General features: G+C 38.7%; 1 protein-coding gene across 2 annotated transcripts in view; it reads left to right on the forward strand.

The window, feature by feature from the left end:
- PIK3C2A (phosphatidylinositol-4-phosphate 3-kinase catalytic subunit type 2 alpha) overlaps positions 1-17831 on the forward strand; it is a 122971-nt gene that overhangs the window by 66092 nt on the left and 39048 nt on the right. For both annotated transcript variants that reach the window (XM_054438784.2, XM_063671117.1), the window contains 5 exons: positions 4352-4495; positions 5795-5843; positions 5927-6137; positions 8614-8736; positions 11173-11340. In XM_054438784.2, the coding sequence (XP_054294759.1) occupies positions 4352-4495; positions 5795-5843; positions 5927-6137; positions 8614-8736; positions 11173-11340 (695 nt within the window). The remainder of the gene's footprint in view (positions 1-4351; positions 4496-5794; positions 5844-5926; positions 6138-8613; positions 8737-11172; positions 11341-17831) is intronic.

Consider the following 17831-nt stretch of genomic DNA (forward strand, 5'->3'; position numbering starts at 1 on the left):
GGCTCACCCTTACACTTTTTTAAGGTCAGTGCCCAAATATCACCGGAGATTTCTTTACTCACCATCTTATCTAAAATAGTAACTCTATATTATACTTATCCCCCTCCTTTATTTTTATAGCTTTATTGAGGTATAATTTATATATCATAAAATGTACCCATTATATGCACACAATTCAGTGATTCTTAGCCAATGCATAGAGTTGTATAATTATCACCACAATCCAGTTTTAGAACATTCTCATCACTCCCAAAAAAGTTTCCTTGTACTGATTTGCAGTCAATACTCACTCCCAGCCTTAGCCCCAAACAACTACTAATCTGGTTCCTATTTCTATAGCTTTGCCTTTTCTGGACATTTCATGTACATGGAATCATGTACTATGTAGTTTTTTACATCTGGTTTCTTTCACACACCATACTGTTTTTGAGGTTCATCCATGTTGTAGTAGGCATCTATAGTTCACTTTTTTCTTGCTGAAAAATATTCCAGGCTACCCCACATTTTGTTTATTTGCCAAGTGATTAGCATTTGGACTTAAACTTTATAATTTTTGGTTATCATGAATAATGCTGTTATAAACATTTATGTATGAGCCCGTGGATATATGTTTTAATTTCTTTTGGATGGATTTTAGGGGGAGATCAAGAAGTTGCTGAAGTTTTTTTTATTTTTGTTTATTTTATCTTTTTTAAAGAAATGGAGGTCTCACTGTCTTGCCCAGGCTGGCTTCAAACTCCTGGGCTCAAGAGATCCTCCCACCTCAGCTTCTCATGTAGCTAGGATTACAGCCACACACCACTGTGCCCAGCTAGGAAGTTGCAGAGGTTTTGATTACTCCTGGCCTTTAGTTTTCTGAAGATAGGATATTAATTCAATTTGCTAAAATGAAGTTAGGATGGCAGTAGGGGTTTTGAGGCAAGGAATAATGGTTTGGTTTAATATCCTATAGGGAATGGGAAGGAGAGCTGACCAAGGGCAGATTAAAGGAATTTTGGGTGCCATGGAAGTTCGTGCTGAAATTGAGGACTGTTGAATCTATAAGATTTTCCTAAAAGTGCTCAGCTGCCTGGTAGAAGAAGCAGAGAAGAGTTTAGTCAGAATGAGGGAGTGAGGACAGAAGAGAGTTTGGTCAGAATGAGGGTGTGAGGACTGGAAGCAAAGGGGTTGTAACCAGATATGATATTGTAGTTAAGGTTTCAATAGGGTACCGTTTGGGGGTTGAATATATTGTGAATTTTCCACATGGACGTTTATGTAACTGAGGCTTGTATTACAGGATGTAGGGTAGAAAGTTAGATAAATATCCAGTGCAAAAATACGGCATGCCGTGGGGGAAATGACCATGTCAGTAGTAAGATGTATCAGCTTGGGCCAGCCAGGAGACGGAAACTGTGCTAGTTATTTGAAAAGGGAAATTTAGACAGGGCATGGTGGCTCATGCCTGTAATCCTAGCACTTTAGGAGGTGGAGGTGGGCAGATCACCTGAGGTCAGGGGTTGGAGACCAGCCCAATATGGCGAAAGCTGGTCTCTACTAAAATTACAAAAATTAGCCGGGCATGGTGGCACATGCCTGTAATCCCACCTTCTCGGGAGGCTGAGGCAGGAGAATCATTTGAACCCAGGAGGCGAAGGTTGCAGTGAGCTGAGATCATGCCACTGCACTCCAGCCTGAGTGACAGAGTGAGATTTCACCTCAAAAAAAAGGGAAATTTAAAGAATCATTAGGCTGGGCGTGGTGGCTCATGCCTGTAATCCCAGCACTTTGGGAGGCCGAGGCAGGTGGATCACCTGAGGTCAGGAGTTCGAGACCAGCCTGGCCAACATGGTGAAACCTCGTCTCTACTTAAAAAAAAATACAAAAATTAGCTGGGCGTGGTGGCAGGTGCCTGTAATCCCAGCTACTTAGGAGGTTGCAGCAGGAGAAACGCTTGAACCCGGGAGGCGGAGGTTGCAGTGAGCCAAGATCGTGCCATCGCACTCCAGCCTGGGGGACAAAAGCGAGATTTCGTCTCAAAAAAAAAAAATCATTAATTAGTAAAAGATGATTAATTGCTTCAAGGGGTGAAAGAGGACTCTAAGGCAGGAATTGGCATACTATGGCTCACCAAATCTGGCCTGCTCTCTGTTTTTGTAAATAAAGTTTTATCGAACCTATAGTGACAGTCATTTGGTCATTTGTTTATGTATTGTTTGTGTCTGTGTTCACGCTTTAATGGCAGAGCTGAATTGGTGCCAGAGACTGTATGGCCCACAAAGCCTAAAATATTTACTAACTGGCCTTTTAAAGGAAAAGTTTGCCAATCCTACTCTAAGGGGTCCAGTGATAGGAGGTGCATAAAAGCAGCTGTCACCTCTAGGCTGAGGAAAAAAGGACAGTAAGACACTCTAAGGACTGTGATAGTCTCTCCCCCAACCTTAGGCTGAAATTTAGTCTCTTTGAAGAGAGTATGGCTCTCACAGGAATACATAGTTGCCTATGGCAAAGAAACCTGCTAGATAAATTTAGCCAAAGCTGTCAGGTAGGAGAACATAGCATGAGGGTGCAGCTAGAGGTAGTCTTTGAGGACTACTCAGCTCTCACACTGAATTAAAAAAAAAAAAAAAAAAAAAAAGAAAGCAAGCTGGCTGTTTTTCCTCTTCCAGGGCATTTGGCATACCCTCATAGGCTTTCCTAGCCTCTAACAAAACTAGGCTGTCCTGAACCCCTGGTAATAGAATTGTTTACCTTTGTACTAAGAAGGTTGGGAAAGCACCAAAATCTGCAAGTGGTGTGTACCCAGGTAGACTTTGAGGGGTTCGTGCTGTGAGACCTAAAGCCCTTATGAGATTGTCCAAAACAAAAAACATGTCAGCAGGGCCTATGGTGATTCCATGTGTGCTAAATGTGTTAGTGACAGGATCAAGCATGCTTTCCTTATCAAGAAGCTGAAAATCATTGTGAAAGTGTTGAAAGCACAAGCACAGAGTCAGAAAGCTAAATAAAAGTTGAAGCTCTTTTGAGTAATAAAAATTAAAAGACCTTTTTAAAAAATTAGAAGGCAGGAACCCAGATGGGAAGTGTCTTCCTAATGCTCTTGCCTTAGAGGGTCCTTTCTGTGTGTTCAATTGACAAAATCTAAAAATGCGCTAGCTTGGCAAAGAGAAATGTTTATAGGGTCTAGCTCTAGTATCAGGAAGGAGAGCAGAGGAAGGGTGGATTTGGAACTGATAGACAATAAATTGATAATTGGCACTTAACGAGTAATGTAGGCCGGGCGCAGTGGCTCACGCCTGTCATCCCAGCACTTTGGGAGGCTGAGGCAGGCGGATCATCTGAGGTCAGGAGTTTGAGGCCAGCCTGACCAACATGGTGAAACCCCATCTCTACTAAAAATACAAAAAGTAGCCAGGCATGGTGGCAGACACCTGTAATCCCAGCTACTCGGGAGGCTGAGGCAGGAGAATCACTTGAACCCGGGAGGCGGAGGTTGCAGTGAGCCAAGATCCCACCACTGCACTCCAGCCTGGGCAACAGAATGAGAGTCCGTCTCAAAAAAAAAAAAAAGCAAAGTAATATGAAGTAATATAGGAGAATGGCATGACCTTCAAAACTGGAAAGATTTTTGCATGAAGATGAAGTAAAAGGAAGCAGAAAATATAAGTCAAATAAGCAAAAATGAGGAGCTAGAAAACAGGCTCCGAGGACTGCAGGGTAATTGGGTATTTGAGAAAATTAGGTGGTTTCATTTAAGCTTGAAGGTGAAGGTTTATAGTAGCCAAGCCTCAAGGGTGGAAAAATTTAAATTTTTAAGGGGTGGTATAGTACTGAGTTTCAGCCCATTCTAACAGTACTTGGCATAAAAGTTTGGCATAAATGTTTTATGAATTAGTACATTACATAAGAATGTTTCTTAATGAGATATGTACTTCTCAGGTAAGTGTTGCCCAGTCTTATTAATATGTGACTGACCTCTGAAGAACTTGGTTTTTGATACCATATTTTTGCAGGAGGAAGAGAAGGGTTATTTTCAACGTGGAAATTATTTCCAAATGAGAATAAGAAAAAAATAGCTCTAGTTTTAGTGATTTGTTACTAATTTATGCTTCTACTTCTGATTCTACTGTAAAATTAATAGCAATTTGCATATGAATAATTGTGTCAGACGAAGTGAACATTAACCAGGCCTTGCCTTTTCCTACTTTGAAATAAACTATGCAATTGAAAAGCTATCTTTTTTCTTTTTCATCACAAAAGAGTAGAGGATATCTGTTAGAGATATCTAAGATATCTGGTTTCTGACTTCGTCTCTGGAATTGGTCCTTTAAATTTCACCTACCTATTTTTATTTTATTTTTTATTTTTAAAGAACCAGCACCGAGCAGTAGATCAAGTAATTAAAGCTGTAAGAAAAATCTGTAGTGCTTTAGATGGTGTCGAGACTCTTGCCATTACAGAATCAGTAAAGAAGCTAAAGAGAGCAGTTAATCTTCCAAGGAGTAAAACTGCTGATGTGAGTATTTTTGGTAACTAGAATTTTATTACATGCAAATATGTACTTAAACAGGAGATTTTTGCCTTCTCCTAGACAAAATATTGTCATTTTAACTTTGGCTTTTACTTTTGGGTTGAATCACTTACTTGGTTAGGTGGGGATTCCTTGATAAGAAGTTGGGCTGCCTTGGAAGAGCTTTATGAGAGTTGACATTCAACAGGTGGATGTCAAACTGTGAACCCTTTGTGTATAGAGGAGGACCTCTGGCATAAATGAGTTGGTTTGGGGTTTAAGGATAGATATTGAGCTTAGAAGACCTGGAGGACAGTAACTATCACTTCTCCCTTGGGGTGGAAGCGTCCTGATTATCAGTGGGGGAAGTTCTACTTTGGCTAATACTCCCTGTGGAAAAGACCAAGGGCCTCAGCTGTAATGCCTCAGAAGCAGCCAAGTTAGGGGCCTTCCCTTTAGATTATACTGTTGCTTTTAATAAAAGCTGTCCCTCATGACATTTCCAAGGGGATTTAATTAACTTGCTTCATAGGGACATTTATATCTTTAATTGCAAGGATAAAAGAAGGGGTGCATCTCACAGGCCACGATAAATATAAAGGATAGAAAAGTTATGTTGATGGTGTGCCCCTCGATATCTAGAAGATAACATAGTCCATGCATTCTCAGAGAGATCCTATCCATATGGTATGTAGAGATGTGGGTTTCTTTTTTTCTACTTTTTTATGTGCTTCTTTTTAGAAACTTATACATATATACATACACACACACACACACACACACACGTATATGAAATTACTTGGAGGTGATCAACTACCATGGACCTAATTTTGTCTGAGGCTTCTATTTATTTTACCCATTTGGTGGATAAAGGAGCAGACAGTAGATGGGAGGGGAGTCAGTTTAGATAATTATAAGCACTTTTTTGAGTCACCAACCAAGTGGTAATAAATAGAGTTCTAGATTTTTTTCTTTAAGGATATTCTTATGTTGTTTTAGAGCAACTAATGGAAAAATACTGTACTTGTCACTTCTAGATTTCAAATTAATATTAACCAAGCAGATTTTGTTGTGTTTCTGTGATATTTTACAGTAGTTTTTAGTTATTCTGATTTTCTTAATACTAAAAATAATTTTGGTTTGTGGTTTTCCCTTTTCTTTTTGCATTATTTATTTATTGTTTTATTAATTCTGTAGATACTTGGGAGGTTTCCCCTGGAAAGAGTTTCTTTGACATAGTATTTGACATTTTATATTATGTCATAGGCAATTTTCTGACTATTGTGTGTGTGTGTGCATGTGTAGGTGGCTTCTTTGTTTGGAGGAGAAGACACTAGCAAGAGTTCAACTAGGGGTATGTGTTTAAATCTTTAAATTTTAGCAATAATCATCGCCTTTTCAGAGAATCTATTAACTTTTTTTTTTTCTTTAATCTAGGCTCACTTAATCCTGAAAATCCTGTTCAAGTAAGCATAAACCAGTTAACTGCAGCAATTTATGATCTTCTCAGACTCCATGCAAATTCTGGTAGGAGTCCTACAGACTGTGCCCAAAGTAGCAAGAGTGTCAAGGAAGCATGGACTACAACAGAGCAGCTCCAGTTTACTATTTTTGCTGCTCATGGAATTTCAAGTAATTGGGTATCAAAGTAAGTAACTGTTTAAGCAGCCAGGCATGGTGGCTTGCACCTGTAATCTCAAGGCTTTGTGAGGCCACAGTGGGAGGATTGCTTGAGCCCAGGAGTTAGAGACCAGCCTTGGCAATGAGACCTCATCTCTACTAAAAAGAATTTTTAAAAAATTAGCCGGTCAGGCACGGTGACTCATGCCTGTAATCCCAGCACTTTGGGAGGCTGAAGCGGGTGGATCATCTGAGGTCAGGAGTTCGAGACCAGCCTGACAAACATGGAGAAACCCTGTCTCTACTAAAAATACAAAATTAGCTGAGTGTGGTGGCACATGCCTGGAATCCCAGCTACTTGGGAGACTGAAGCAGGAGAATCACTTGGACCCAGGAGGTGGAGGTTGCGGTGAGCCAAGATTGCACCATTGCACTCCAGCCTTGTCAACAAGAGCTAAACTTCATTTAAAAAAAAAAATAGCCAGTGGTGGTATGCACCTGTAGTCCCAGCTACTCAGAAGACTGAGGCAGGAGTATTGCTCGAGCCAGGAGATGAAGACTGCAGTGAGCTATAATCATGCCACTGCACTCCAGCCTGGGTGACAGAGCAAGACCCTGTCTCAAAAAAATAAAAATAAAACATAAAAGAAAATATGTGCAGCTTTATCTAGCAACTATTCTGATCTTGTAAAATGTCAGGAACCACTGTTATCTTGGTGTTTAAATGACTAACCAGCAGATACCTTTGTTATTTTCTTAAAAATTACAGAGGTATTTGAAGCACTTCCAGTAAAAAAAATGTAACTCTTTACATGCCAAAAGCAGGAAAATATAGCAGGAAAACAGAGCAAATATAGCAGGAAAACAGAGCAAATGTCAGTTAATTAGGCAATTTAAGACTGGTGTTCGTTCATTCTTTTTTTTTTTTTTTTTTTTTGAGATGGAGTCTTGCATTGTTGCCCAGGGTAGAGTCCAGTGGCGCCGTCTCGGCTCACTGCAACCTCTGATTCCAGAGTTCAAGCAATTCTTGTGCCTCAGCACCCCCAGTAGCTAGGATTACAGGTGTGCACCACCATGCCCAGCTAATTTTTGTATTTTTTAGTAGAGACGAGATTTCACCTTGTTGGCCAGGCTGGTCTCAAACTCCTGACCTCAAGTGATCTGCCCACCTTGGTCTCCCAAAGTTCTGGGATTACAGGCGTGAGCCACCACACCTGGCTGCCAGTTTTAGTGTATTTGAAAATCAATGTATGAACTGAAAAGTCAGAAATATTTTTAGTGAAATAGTTTTATAGTAGCTTAATGCTATAAAAAAGTCTACTGAAGAAATATCAAACCTAAGTTTTGCCTGAATTGGGCTTTAGATTAAAATATAATAATTTAGTGACTTAAAAGTGATGTTTTAATTTATTCAATAAATATTTATTGAGCACCATCTGTGGGCAGTATTCTTAGTACCGGGGATTCAGTGGTACAAGGCAGCAAAAAACCTGTACTCTTCTGGAACTTGCATTTAAATGGATATTGATGGTATCTGAAGGTATTTCATTACAGGGATAATAATCTCCACATGCTCCATAGGCGCACACACACACACACACACGTTTGTACATAGACACACACAAATATACATAGGGACACTAATGAGGTGAACAAATACCCAGTAGAAGACAATACAGAAAACGGTGATAAAGATAGAAAGTAAGTGAATAAAATGCTGACATAAATAGGAGTAAATGGAATAAAGTTGAGAAAAATAACCAAATAGTTCGCTTAGGGGTATTGTGTGAACCAACGAAATTTGATTTGAATTAAATTTAGAATGATAAATAAATTGTATATATAAACAGAGCGGTTAACATGTAAGGCTAGCAGTAAGTTAGATTAAGTAGAATACAATTTTATTGAATCTAAGACTCCCGCTTTACAAGATTACCTGACTGTATCCAACCAGCTGTGTACTTGGCAATTAGTGGCTGAGTCACTGCAATCTAATGAGAGAGTACAATAGCATCTGTCCCCATAAATGGAAGACTCCCAATAGACTAGGAAGATTGGCTCAGTGCAAGTCAGGCACATGCTTAGCTGACTCTATTTCAGTAGCTTAGCAAAGGAAAATGCACCTAGGGAAGGTAATCTTTGTACTCTTTCTACCTAGAAATGAATAAATACATTATTCAGTGTCGTTCAACTAAAATCTGAAGCTAATAACTAACTGAGCATAAAATTAAAGTAAATTATCCAGCTGGTGTTATTATGACCATGCTTTAAACTGGGACCTAGGAACATACATTCCCCTTTTTATCCCCTTTACCAAACCTCTTTTCTATTTTCATAGAATTTGCAGTGGTTAAATTTCAGATGGACTTCTAAAAATTCAAATGAAAGGTGACCAGATTATTTCAGATATTAGTCTCTTTGGAGGAAGAACTGCTAATGTATTTGTATTAGTTAACTAATTTGAATTATCATGATAGAAATCGAGTTAAACTTTCTTTCCTCAGTTATGAAAAATACTACTTGATATGTTCACTATCTCACAATGGAAAGGATCTTTTTAAACCTATTCAATCAAAGAAGGTTGGCACTTACAAGAATTTCTTCTATCTTATTAAATGGGATGAACTGTAAGTGAAATTTCTGGCTTTTTATTCTTTCAGTGTGTCCTGTTGTTTACTTTTTCCAGTGTATGCATCCTAGCTTTAATTTTTATTGCAATTTTCATTGAAATTCATTAACTTCTTACTTATGTCTTAAGATCTCTTTTAGATATGATTTTATAGAACAGACTGAAATTCTCATTAAAAAATATTAAATACCGGCCGGGCGCGGTGGCTCACGCCTGTAATCCCAGCACTTTGGGAGGCCAAGGTGGGCGGATCACGAGGTCAGGAGATCGAGACCATCCTGGCTAACACGGTGAAACCCCGTCTCTACTAAAAATACAAAAAATTAGCCGGGCGTGGTGGCGGGCGCGTGTGGTCCCAGCTACTCAGGAGGCTGAGGCAGGAGAATGGCACGAACCCAGGAGGCGGAGCTTGCAGTGAGCCGAGATTGAGCCACTGCACTCCAGCCTAGGCGACAAAGCAAGACTCTGTCTCAAAAAAAAAAAAAATTGAAATACCCTTTTAAGCCTTCATATTATTAAATTACAAAAACATACCATTATTTTTAGACTTCGTCAAGTTAAATATATAAATTTATAGTTATAGAAAGGAATGAAAGTTATAGAAGGTATTTTATAGCATTGTTTACTTCAGTATTTATTCTGTAACACTATATAACAATTCTGGCTCTTAGATTAATCAACACTTAACCAAAAAAGTTATCTTTTTACTTTGTTGAGATGGAGTTTTGCCCTTGTTGCCCAGGCTATAGTGCAGTGGCACGATCTCAGCTCACTGCAAGCTCCGCCTCCTGAGTTCAAGCAATTCTCCTGTCTCAGTCTCCTGAGTAACTGGGATTACAGGCATGCACCACCACGCCCGGCTAATTTTTTGTATGTTTAGTAGAGTTGGGGTTTCACCATGTTGGCCAGGCTGGTCTTGAACTCCTGACCTCAGGTGATCCGCCCACCTTGGCCTCCCAAAGTGCTGGGATTACAGGTGTGAGCCACCGCGTCTAGCCGAAAAAACATTATCTTAAATCCATGTACAAGATGATATTTTGTACTATTCATATTTTTTAAATAGTTTTTTCTTTTTTTTCTTTTTTTTTTTTTTTGAGATAGAGTCTCACTCTGTCACCCAAGCTGGAGTGCAGTGGTGCAATCTCGGCCCACTATAACCTCAGCTTCCCGGGTTCAAGTGATTCTCCTGCCTCAGCCTCCCGAGTAGCTGAGATTACAGGTGTGTGCCACCATGCCTGGCTAATTTTTTTGTATTTTTAGTAGAAAAGGGGTTTTGCCGTGTTGGCCAGGCTGGTCTTGAACTCCTGACCTCAGGTGATCCGCCCATCTTGGCCTCCCAAAGTGCTGGGATTACAGGTGTGAGCTACTGTGTCCGGCCTAAAATAGTGTTTTTAAACTAAGGGAACTGTCATTATTTAGGCAGATAGACAGTTGCAGAACTTTTTACTATTTGTTCCACATTTATTAAATGTTTTCCTATTGTCTTATTTTCTTTTATATTATAAAATAATACATGTCTGTGAAAGCAATCAAGTAACACAAAAATGCATATAAGTAGAAAGTGTCACTCTATTTTCAGCATTTGCTATCAGAGTGCCTACTTTTGGCTTCAAGTGTTCTTTCAGACTTAAAAAAATAATGCATTGATAAACATATGTCTGTTGGTGTATATACTTTTCTCTTTTTGTGGGAGGGAAGAGATGGAGGAAAGGAAGGAGGAAGGAAGGCTGTTTGTGTATATACTTATTATATATGTTTGTGTGCATTCTTACATCCCAAAACAGAAATTCTCATGAACATTCATCTAGTTTTTCCAAAAGGAAATAAAAATGACTAATATTATTTTGCCTGGAAATTGACACTAGAAATCTCAAAGGCATTTGCAAGTCTTTAAAGAAAGAAATGTTATATTTTGAAATTTTATACTGTTAATAAAATTTATTTAAAATTTTTAATAGGACAAGTTAGCCAGACTTCTATTTAGCTAAAGGTTACTCAGTATTAAAGATTATTTGAGGCTGGCATGATGGTTCACGCCTGTAATCCTAGCACTCTGGGAGGCCGAGTGGATCACCTGAGGTCAGGAGTTTGAGACCAGCCTGGCCAACATGGTGAAACCCCGTCTCTACTAAAAATACAAAAATTAGCCGGGCGTGGTGGTGGGTGCCTATAATCCCAGCTACTCGAGAGTCGGAGGCAGGAGAATCACTTGAACCCAGGAGTTGGAGGTTGCAGTGAGCCAAGATTGTGCCATTGCACTCCAGCCTAGGCAACAGAGCAAAAACGCCGTCTCAATAAAATAAAATAAAAATACCAAAATAAAGATTATTTGAAAGGTTAAATACAATACCTAAAATTGTCAGTCTCATTAAAGTGTTAAATTTCAAAATCGTTCAATCTAATTTGTTCTATTAATACATTTTTCCCCCCATAGAATCATTTTTCCCATCCAGATATCACAATTGCCATTAGAATCACTTCTTCACCTTACTCTTTTTGGAATTTTAAATCAGAGCAGTGGAAGTTCCCCTGATTCTAATAAGCAGAGAAAGGGACCAGAAGCCTTGGGCAAAGTTTCTTTACCTCTTTTTGACTTTAAACGGTAAGTATTACTGAATTGTAATGGTGAGTGACTATGAACACATCTGCACATCAGAATTGGCTAGATGACAAGGAGGTGAGGGGAGGAACATAGATGAGTGAATGAGCCTCTTCAGTTTTTCTAATGTAATAAAAGGAGGTCAGTTCAGAGACACAGATTAGAGGAAATCAAAGTTATTCTGCTATATTCTGAACATATCTGAATAGGTATGCACAGCTTTGTTTGCCACTCACTGTTCCATGGAGAAAAGCAGCAGCCAATGACTGTCATTTATATAAAGTACTATATTGTTGACATAATACCACAGTCTTGCAAGTTCCCTTGATATTAACCAAAGAACTTCGTTTTCCTTTTCCCATTTCTTTCCTACTCTTCTCCAGTTTCAGAGAATCTATAGGTGCACATTATTCCCTTCCGTAATTCTCTTTACTAATCTATCCCTTACTGCCAAATGCCCCTAGTCTTTAATTGCCATACGTCCCACAAGTATGCAAAACCCTGTTAGGGATTCTTTCCCTTATCCTTAGGGGTAAAGGAATTTCTTTTGAGCTTGGTGTCTGTTAATAGCCACTGGGGTAGTATAATCTATCTGGCCTTTCAGCTGAATATTTTAATTATGTTTTAAGGAATAATGTTTCATGAGATGATCAAGAGTTTTCCAAAGGAAATAATAATTGGGTAAATAATAATCGGATATGTTACATTCAGCACATGGGTGCATTCTGGAGAATAGATGCACATTGGCATATTAAAGCATCTCTAGGCAGGGCTCTGTGGCTCATGCTTGTAACCCCAGCAATTTGGGAGTCCAAGCCAGGCAGATCACTTGAGGTCAGCAGTTTGAGACCAGCCTGGCCAACATGGTGAAATCCCACCTCTGCCAAAAATATAAACATTAGCTAGCTGGGCATAGAGGCACACCCCTGTAATCCCACCTACTCTGTAGGCTGAGGCATGAGAATCACTTGAACCCAGAGGCAGAGGTTTCAGTGAGCCCCTCCCCACCCCCCCGCCACAAAAAAAAAGCATCTCTAAAGTTCTAAAAGAAAAATTTTAAAAAAAAAAAAGGAGAAAAAAGCATCCCTAAAGCTTGTAGTCAAGAAGCCTATTTAACTGGGTCTTATGGCAATATATTTACTATAATAACAAACACTTATATAGCACTTACTATGTGCTAGGTATTCATCTGAGTGCTACACAGGTATCCTTATATTTCTCACAACTTCTCTATGAAATAAGTGGTGTTTTTATCCCTTTTTACGGGGTGGGGGGAATCAAAGTACAGAGATTAAATGATTTTCCCCAGGGCACTTAGCTAGTATGTGGTAGAATTGGGATTTGAACCAGGCAGTTTGGCTACAGGGTCTACATTCTTAACTATTACCCTATATTAACATACTGAAACTTAGTTGATACCATGACACTTTTTTGTTGTTATAGAATATATCTTTTGAAACCTTGTGTCCCTTGGGACAGTTTGGGAAATGCTTTAATAATAGATCTATTTAACTGAAGATAAAACAAATACTGAGAATGAAAATTTCTGCTAATCTAATACTTTTTCTTCTTAAATGGCAAATACACCATTTGATTTGCCAGTAATCATCTGTTGACAATAATAGGATGTTCAAAACACTGACTTGACAAATTTATTCTTGAAATATTCTTTTCCCATGTGCTTAAAAATAACATTTATTGGCTGGGCACAGTGGCTGACACCTGTAATCCCAGCATTTTGGGAGGCTGAGGTGGGTGGATCACTTGAGGTCAGAAGTTCGAGACCAGTCTGGCCAACATGGTGAAACCCCATCTCTACTAAAAATACAAAAATTAGCCAGGTGTGGTGGCACATGTCTGTAATCCCAGCTACTTGGGATGCTGAGGCAAGAGAATTGCTTGAGGCTGGGAGGCAGAGGTTGCTGTGAGTCAAGACTGCGCCACTGGACTCCAGCCAGGGTGACAGAGTGAGACTCTGTCTCCAAAAGAAAAAAAAAACAAACACATATTTATTTTAAAAATATTTTTCTTTATTTTAGTCACTTCCCCCATATTTGAGGAGGCAGTATAAGAGTTTTTGTTCTCTACATTTTGGTGGGTTCAGATTTTAATACCTGACATAATTTTGAACTACCAAAGGCTAAAGAAAGGCAGTTGAAGGGATTACTGTTAATGGTGTGTATTAGGAACCTTTTGCTAAATATAATACATTACTACTCTAAAACAGAATATGCTTATATACTGTGAAGAATTGTATTCACCACTGTCTTTGATAAATTAGTGTCAGAGAGCAGTTATATGAAAGTTAAATACAATTTCATCATTATCATTAATTTTTATAAATAAATTCTGAAAACCTTCTTGCTCTTGAAAGCACCAGGAGTCTTTGCATAATTAGAGAACTATCACATTTTGCCACTTTTATTGTCTAGTAATAAATGGTTTTGTTAGATAAATGATATAATATTCTTTCGTAATTCAAGAGACTATCAAGTGAAGGGCAGTTGACTTCTGCTAGACATTTAAATAGTTTGCATCCAACACTCTGCTGTTAAAATAGTGAATAGATTGTATTAAGCTTGAGACTGCCAAGTAGTGCAGGCGATCTTGGTAATGTTAGGACTTCACGTTCAAGGAATACTCAGAAATTAAGAGAGAAGATGATTAAGAGAGATGATTATTATTATTACACTTTGTTTCTCTACATTAGTACATGTAGAGAAATATGTACATGTACATTAGCACATGTAGAGAAACAACGTGTCATGTAGAGAAACAAAGTGTGTAATATAGTTGAGTTAACCACTGTGTTATAATGATTAGTAATCCTAGTCTTGAAATTCTTTATGAAATAATTTCCGTTGAAGATGCAATCTTATATGACCTAATGGTCACTATTATTGAAGGCACATGACTCAAAGGCATTTCATTCAGCCTTAATAACAAATGAGTTCTTTTTTAAAAAACTTTTTTTTTTGTAGAGATGGAGTCTCACTATGTTGCCCAGGCTGGTCTCAAACTCCTGGCCTCAAGTGATCGATCTTCCCGCCATCCAATCCCGGATTATAGGCGTGAGCTACCATGTCTAGCACAAATGAGTTCTTAACTAATTTTTCTGAAAACTGGCACATAAAGATCAAGCAGTTAACCTGTCTTTCCTTTACAGTTATTTCTGAGGGTTACCAAATAATTGAGGTGGCAAAGTTTTTTTTGTTTTTGTTTTTTGAGACGGAGTCTCACTCTGTCACTCAGGCTGGAGTGCAATGGCATGATCTCGGCTCACTGCAACCTCTGCCTCCTGGGTTCAAGTGATTCTCATGCCTCAGCCTCCAGAGTAGCTGAGATTACAGGTATGTGCTACCACGCCTGGCTAATTTTTGTATTTTGGGTAGAGAAAGGTTTCGCCATGTTGGCCAGGTTGGTCTCGAACTCCTGGCCTCGAGTGATCCACCTGCCTCAGCCTCCCAAGTGCTGGGATTACAGGCGTGAGCCACCGCGCCTAGCAGTAATTGATATGACAAAGTTTTTTTTGTAGAAAATCTTTAGCTAGCCCGTTATGGTGGCTCATGCCTGTAATCCCAGCACTTTGGGAAGCCAAGGCGGGAGTTTGAGACAACTCTGGCCAATATGGTGAAACCCTGTCTCTACTAAAAATACAAAAAAGTTATAGCCAGGTGTGGTGGCTCGTACCTGTAGTCCCAGCTACTTGGGAGGCTGAGACGGGAGAATTGCTTGAACCCGGGAGGTGGAGTTTGCAGTGAGCCGAAATTGCGCCACTACACTCCAGCCTGGGCGACAGAGCGAGACTCCATCTCAAAAAAACAGTGAAAATCTCTAGATAATAGATGCAGAAGGAATGATAGAATTAGAATATTATAATTTTGCAACCCATGCTGAAATAATAGATTTCGGCCAGGGTTTCTCAGTCTTGGCAGTATTGACATTTCAGACCAAATAATTTTTTGTTGTGGAAGACTGTTTTGTGCATTGTAGGATGTTTAGCGGCATCCCTAGATTCTACCCACTAGATGCCAGTTGTCCCCCCAAGTTTACAACCAAAATTATTTGCAAATTACCAAATATCTGCTGGAAGGAAAATCACTCCCAGTTGAGAACCATTGATCTAAGCAGTGATCATCAGTGCCCCTTTTTTGTTTTTTGTTTTAAAACCTTAAAATCTGTGAAAATGCCTTCCTAAAACCATTAGTTTTTCTGCAACTTCATAATTGATGGCTTAAACTGATAGCACTAGAACTAAACTGATCAATAGTAACATCACAGAGAGATAACCCAAACAGTGTGTACCTTTTAATTTGATAGAATAAGAAGTAGTATATAATACCGACTGCAAAATAGTAAGTATTCTTGCCAAAGAACTAAATCTGAATCAAATCATGCCTCTAGGTCTAACTTCTTCTGTATGGAAAATACAGGAGGACATGTTAAATGACACCAGAGGAGTATAACCAGCAAACTTCAGGATATGGAAAATTCTACAGAACAAAAGGCTTGGTATCATCAACAAATAAATAGCAAGTGGAGAAAAAAAGAGGAGACCAAACAAGAGTTAAAAAAATTTTTCTGTAAAGGGTGCCAGATAAAAGTAGTTTAGGCTTTGCAGACCATATAGATTCTGTCACAAATGCAAAAGCAGTCATAGACAGTACATTAACAAATGAACATGGCTATGTCTGGTAAAAGTTTACTTACAAAGCCAGGTGTAAAGGCCAGTTTGTTTACACGTGGCTATAAATAAACTCTGTAAAGGCAGGTTGGAGTTTGCTGACCCTGAATTAAAAGATGCTTAAAAAGACATCCAAATGTATTGTGCCACTGCACTCCAGCCTGGGTGACAGAACAAGACTCCATCTCAAAAAAAGACATCCAAATGCAAGTGTTAGACCTTGCTTGGATCTTGTTTTAAGCAAACCAACTGTTTTTAAAAAACATCATTTATGGGACAATCAGAGAAATTTAAATAGTGACTAGATATTTTATGGTCTTAAGTAATTATTGTTAATTATGTTAGGAGGGATAATGGTATTGTACTTATTACGGGAAACTTTATTTTTTAGAGATATATAACAGTATTTGTAGATGAAATAATATGATCAGGATTTGCCTTAAGTCTAGTTGGAAGTAAGGGTGGTTCTTAGACATAACGGACTATAGCCCGGTGTGGTGGCTCACACCTGTAATTCCAGCAACTCAGGAGTTCCAGGGTGCAGTGAGCTATGACCACACCACTGCATTCCAAGCAGGGCGACAGAGTGAGTGAGGCCCATCCCCTTATATATATATATATGATGGATTATAATGTATCAAAGATTCAAAGCCTCTTTGTCAAGAGAAAATTTTAAAACTGGAGTCTAGTTTTGGTAAAGATATTTGCTGTTTGAATAAAATGAACAAAGATTTGACAAACTATAGTTTTCTGCTTTTGTATATCTTATGTTGTTTTTCAGAAATTTCTTCTGTGTAAAGATATGTCAATATCTTTGAAAGAATGTTTTGATTGAGTAGGCCATAAATTAGTAGTCTAGGGCAAGTAGAGCCCATTGCATCTTTTTATAAATACAAATACAGTTTGTTAGAGCATAGCATGCATATACATTTATGTGTTGTTCATGGCAAATTTGAACTAAAACAGGAGAATTTAGTCTTGCAGCAGAGACTTTATGGTCCACAAAGCCTAAAATATTTACTCTCTGGCTCTTTATAGAAAAAGTTGTCAGACCCCTAGTCTAGGAAACATAAAACTTCTCATATCTGGCCAGGTGCGGTGGCTCATGCCTTTAATCCCGGCACTTTGGGAGGCTGAGGCAGGCAGATCATATGAGCCTCAGGAGTTCAAGATGAGCTTGGGCAACATGGCGAAACCCCTTCTCTACAAAAAAAAAAACACAAGAGTTAGCTGAGCATGGTGGCACGTGCCTATAGTCCTAGCTACTTGGGAGGCTGCGATGGAACAATCATCTGAGCCCAGGGAGGTCAAGGCTGCACTGAGCCATAGTTGTGCTACTACACTCCAGTCTGGGTGACAGCAAGACCCTGTCTGAAAGCAAAACAACAAAAAAGCGTGTTTTGTTTTCTTTGGCATGTATTTTTGATCTAATGATTAAAGTCAGGAAGCAGTTCTGTAATCCAAACCATCACCTTGAGATATATTTCTTTGTAGAAAATCTTCAAAGACTATTCTTAACCTTCCTATTTATAGAAGTTGTTTTCTGAGTCCTTACCTTTTTTGTGTTCTGTCCTCAACACCATTTTCCCCAAGATAATGTCCTTTAATTCTTCCTTTCTTTGTTCCCACCCTACATTTCAGTACATTTACCCTACACCTAAAAAGTTTCAGTACAATGTGGAGAGTGAATCCTTCTGATATGTTCTTAAAGATATCCTTTTTATTTAGTTGATCTCATACTAACTTTTCGAATTCATTACATGTGTTGTGAATTTTGAATTGATTTTTAAAATGAAAATCACATTATTCT

The sequence above is a fragment of the Pongo pygmaeus genome, chromosome 9, assembly GCF_028885625.2.
Source record: "Pongo pygmaeus isolate AG05252 chromosome 9, NHGRI_mPonPyg2-v2.0_pri, whole genome shotgun sequence".
Lineage (NCBI taxonomy): Eukaryota > Metazoa > Chordata > Mammalia > Primates > Hominidae > Pongo > Pongo pygmaeus.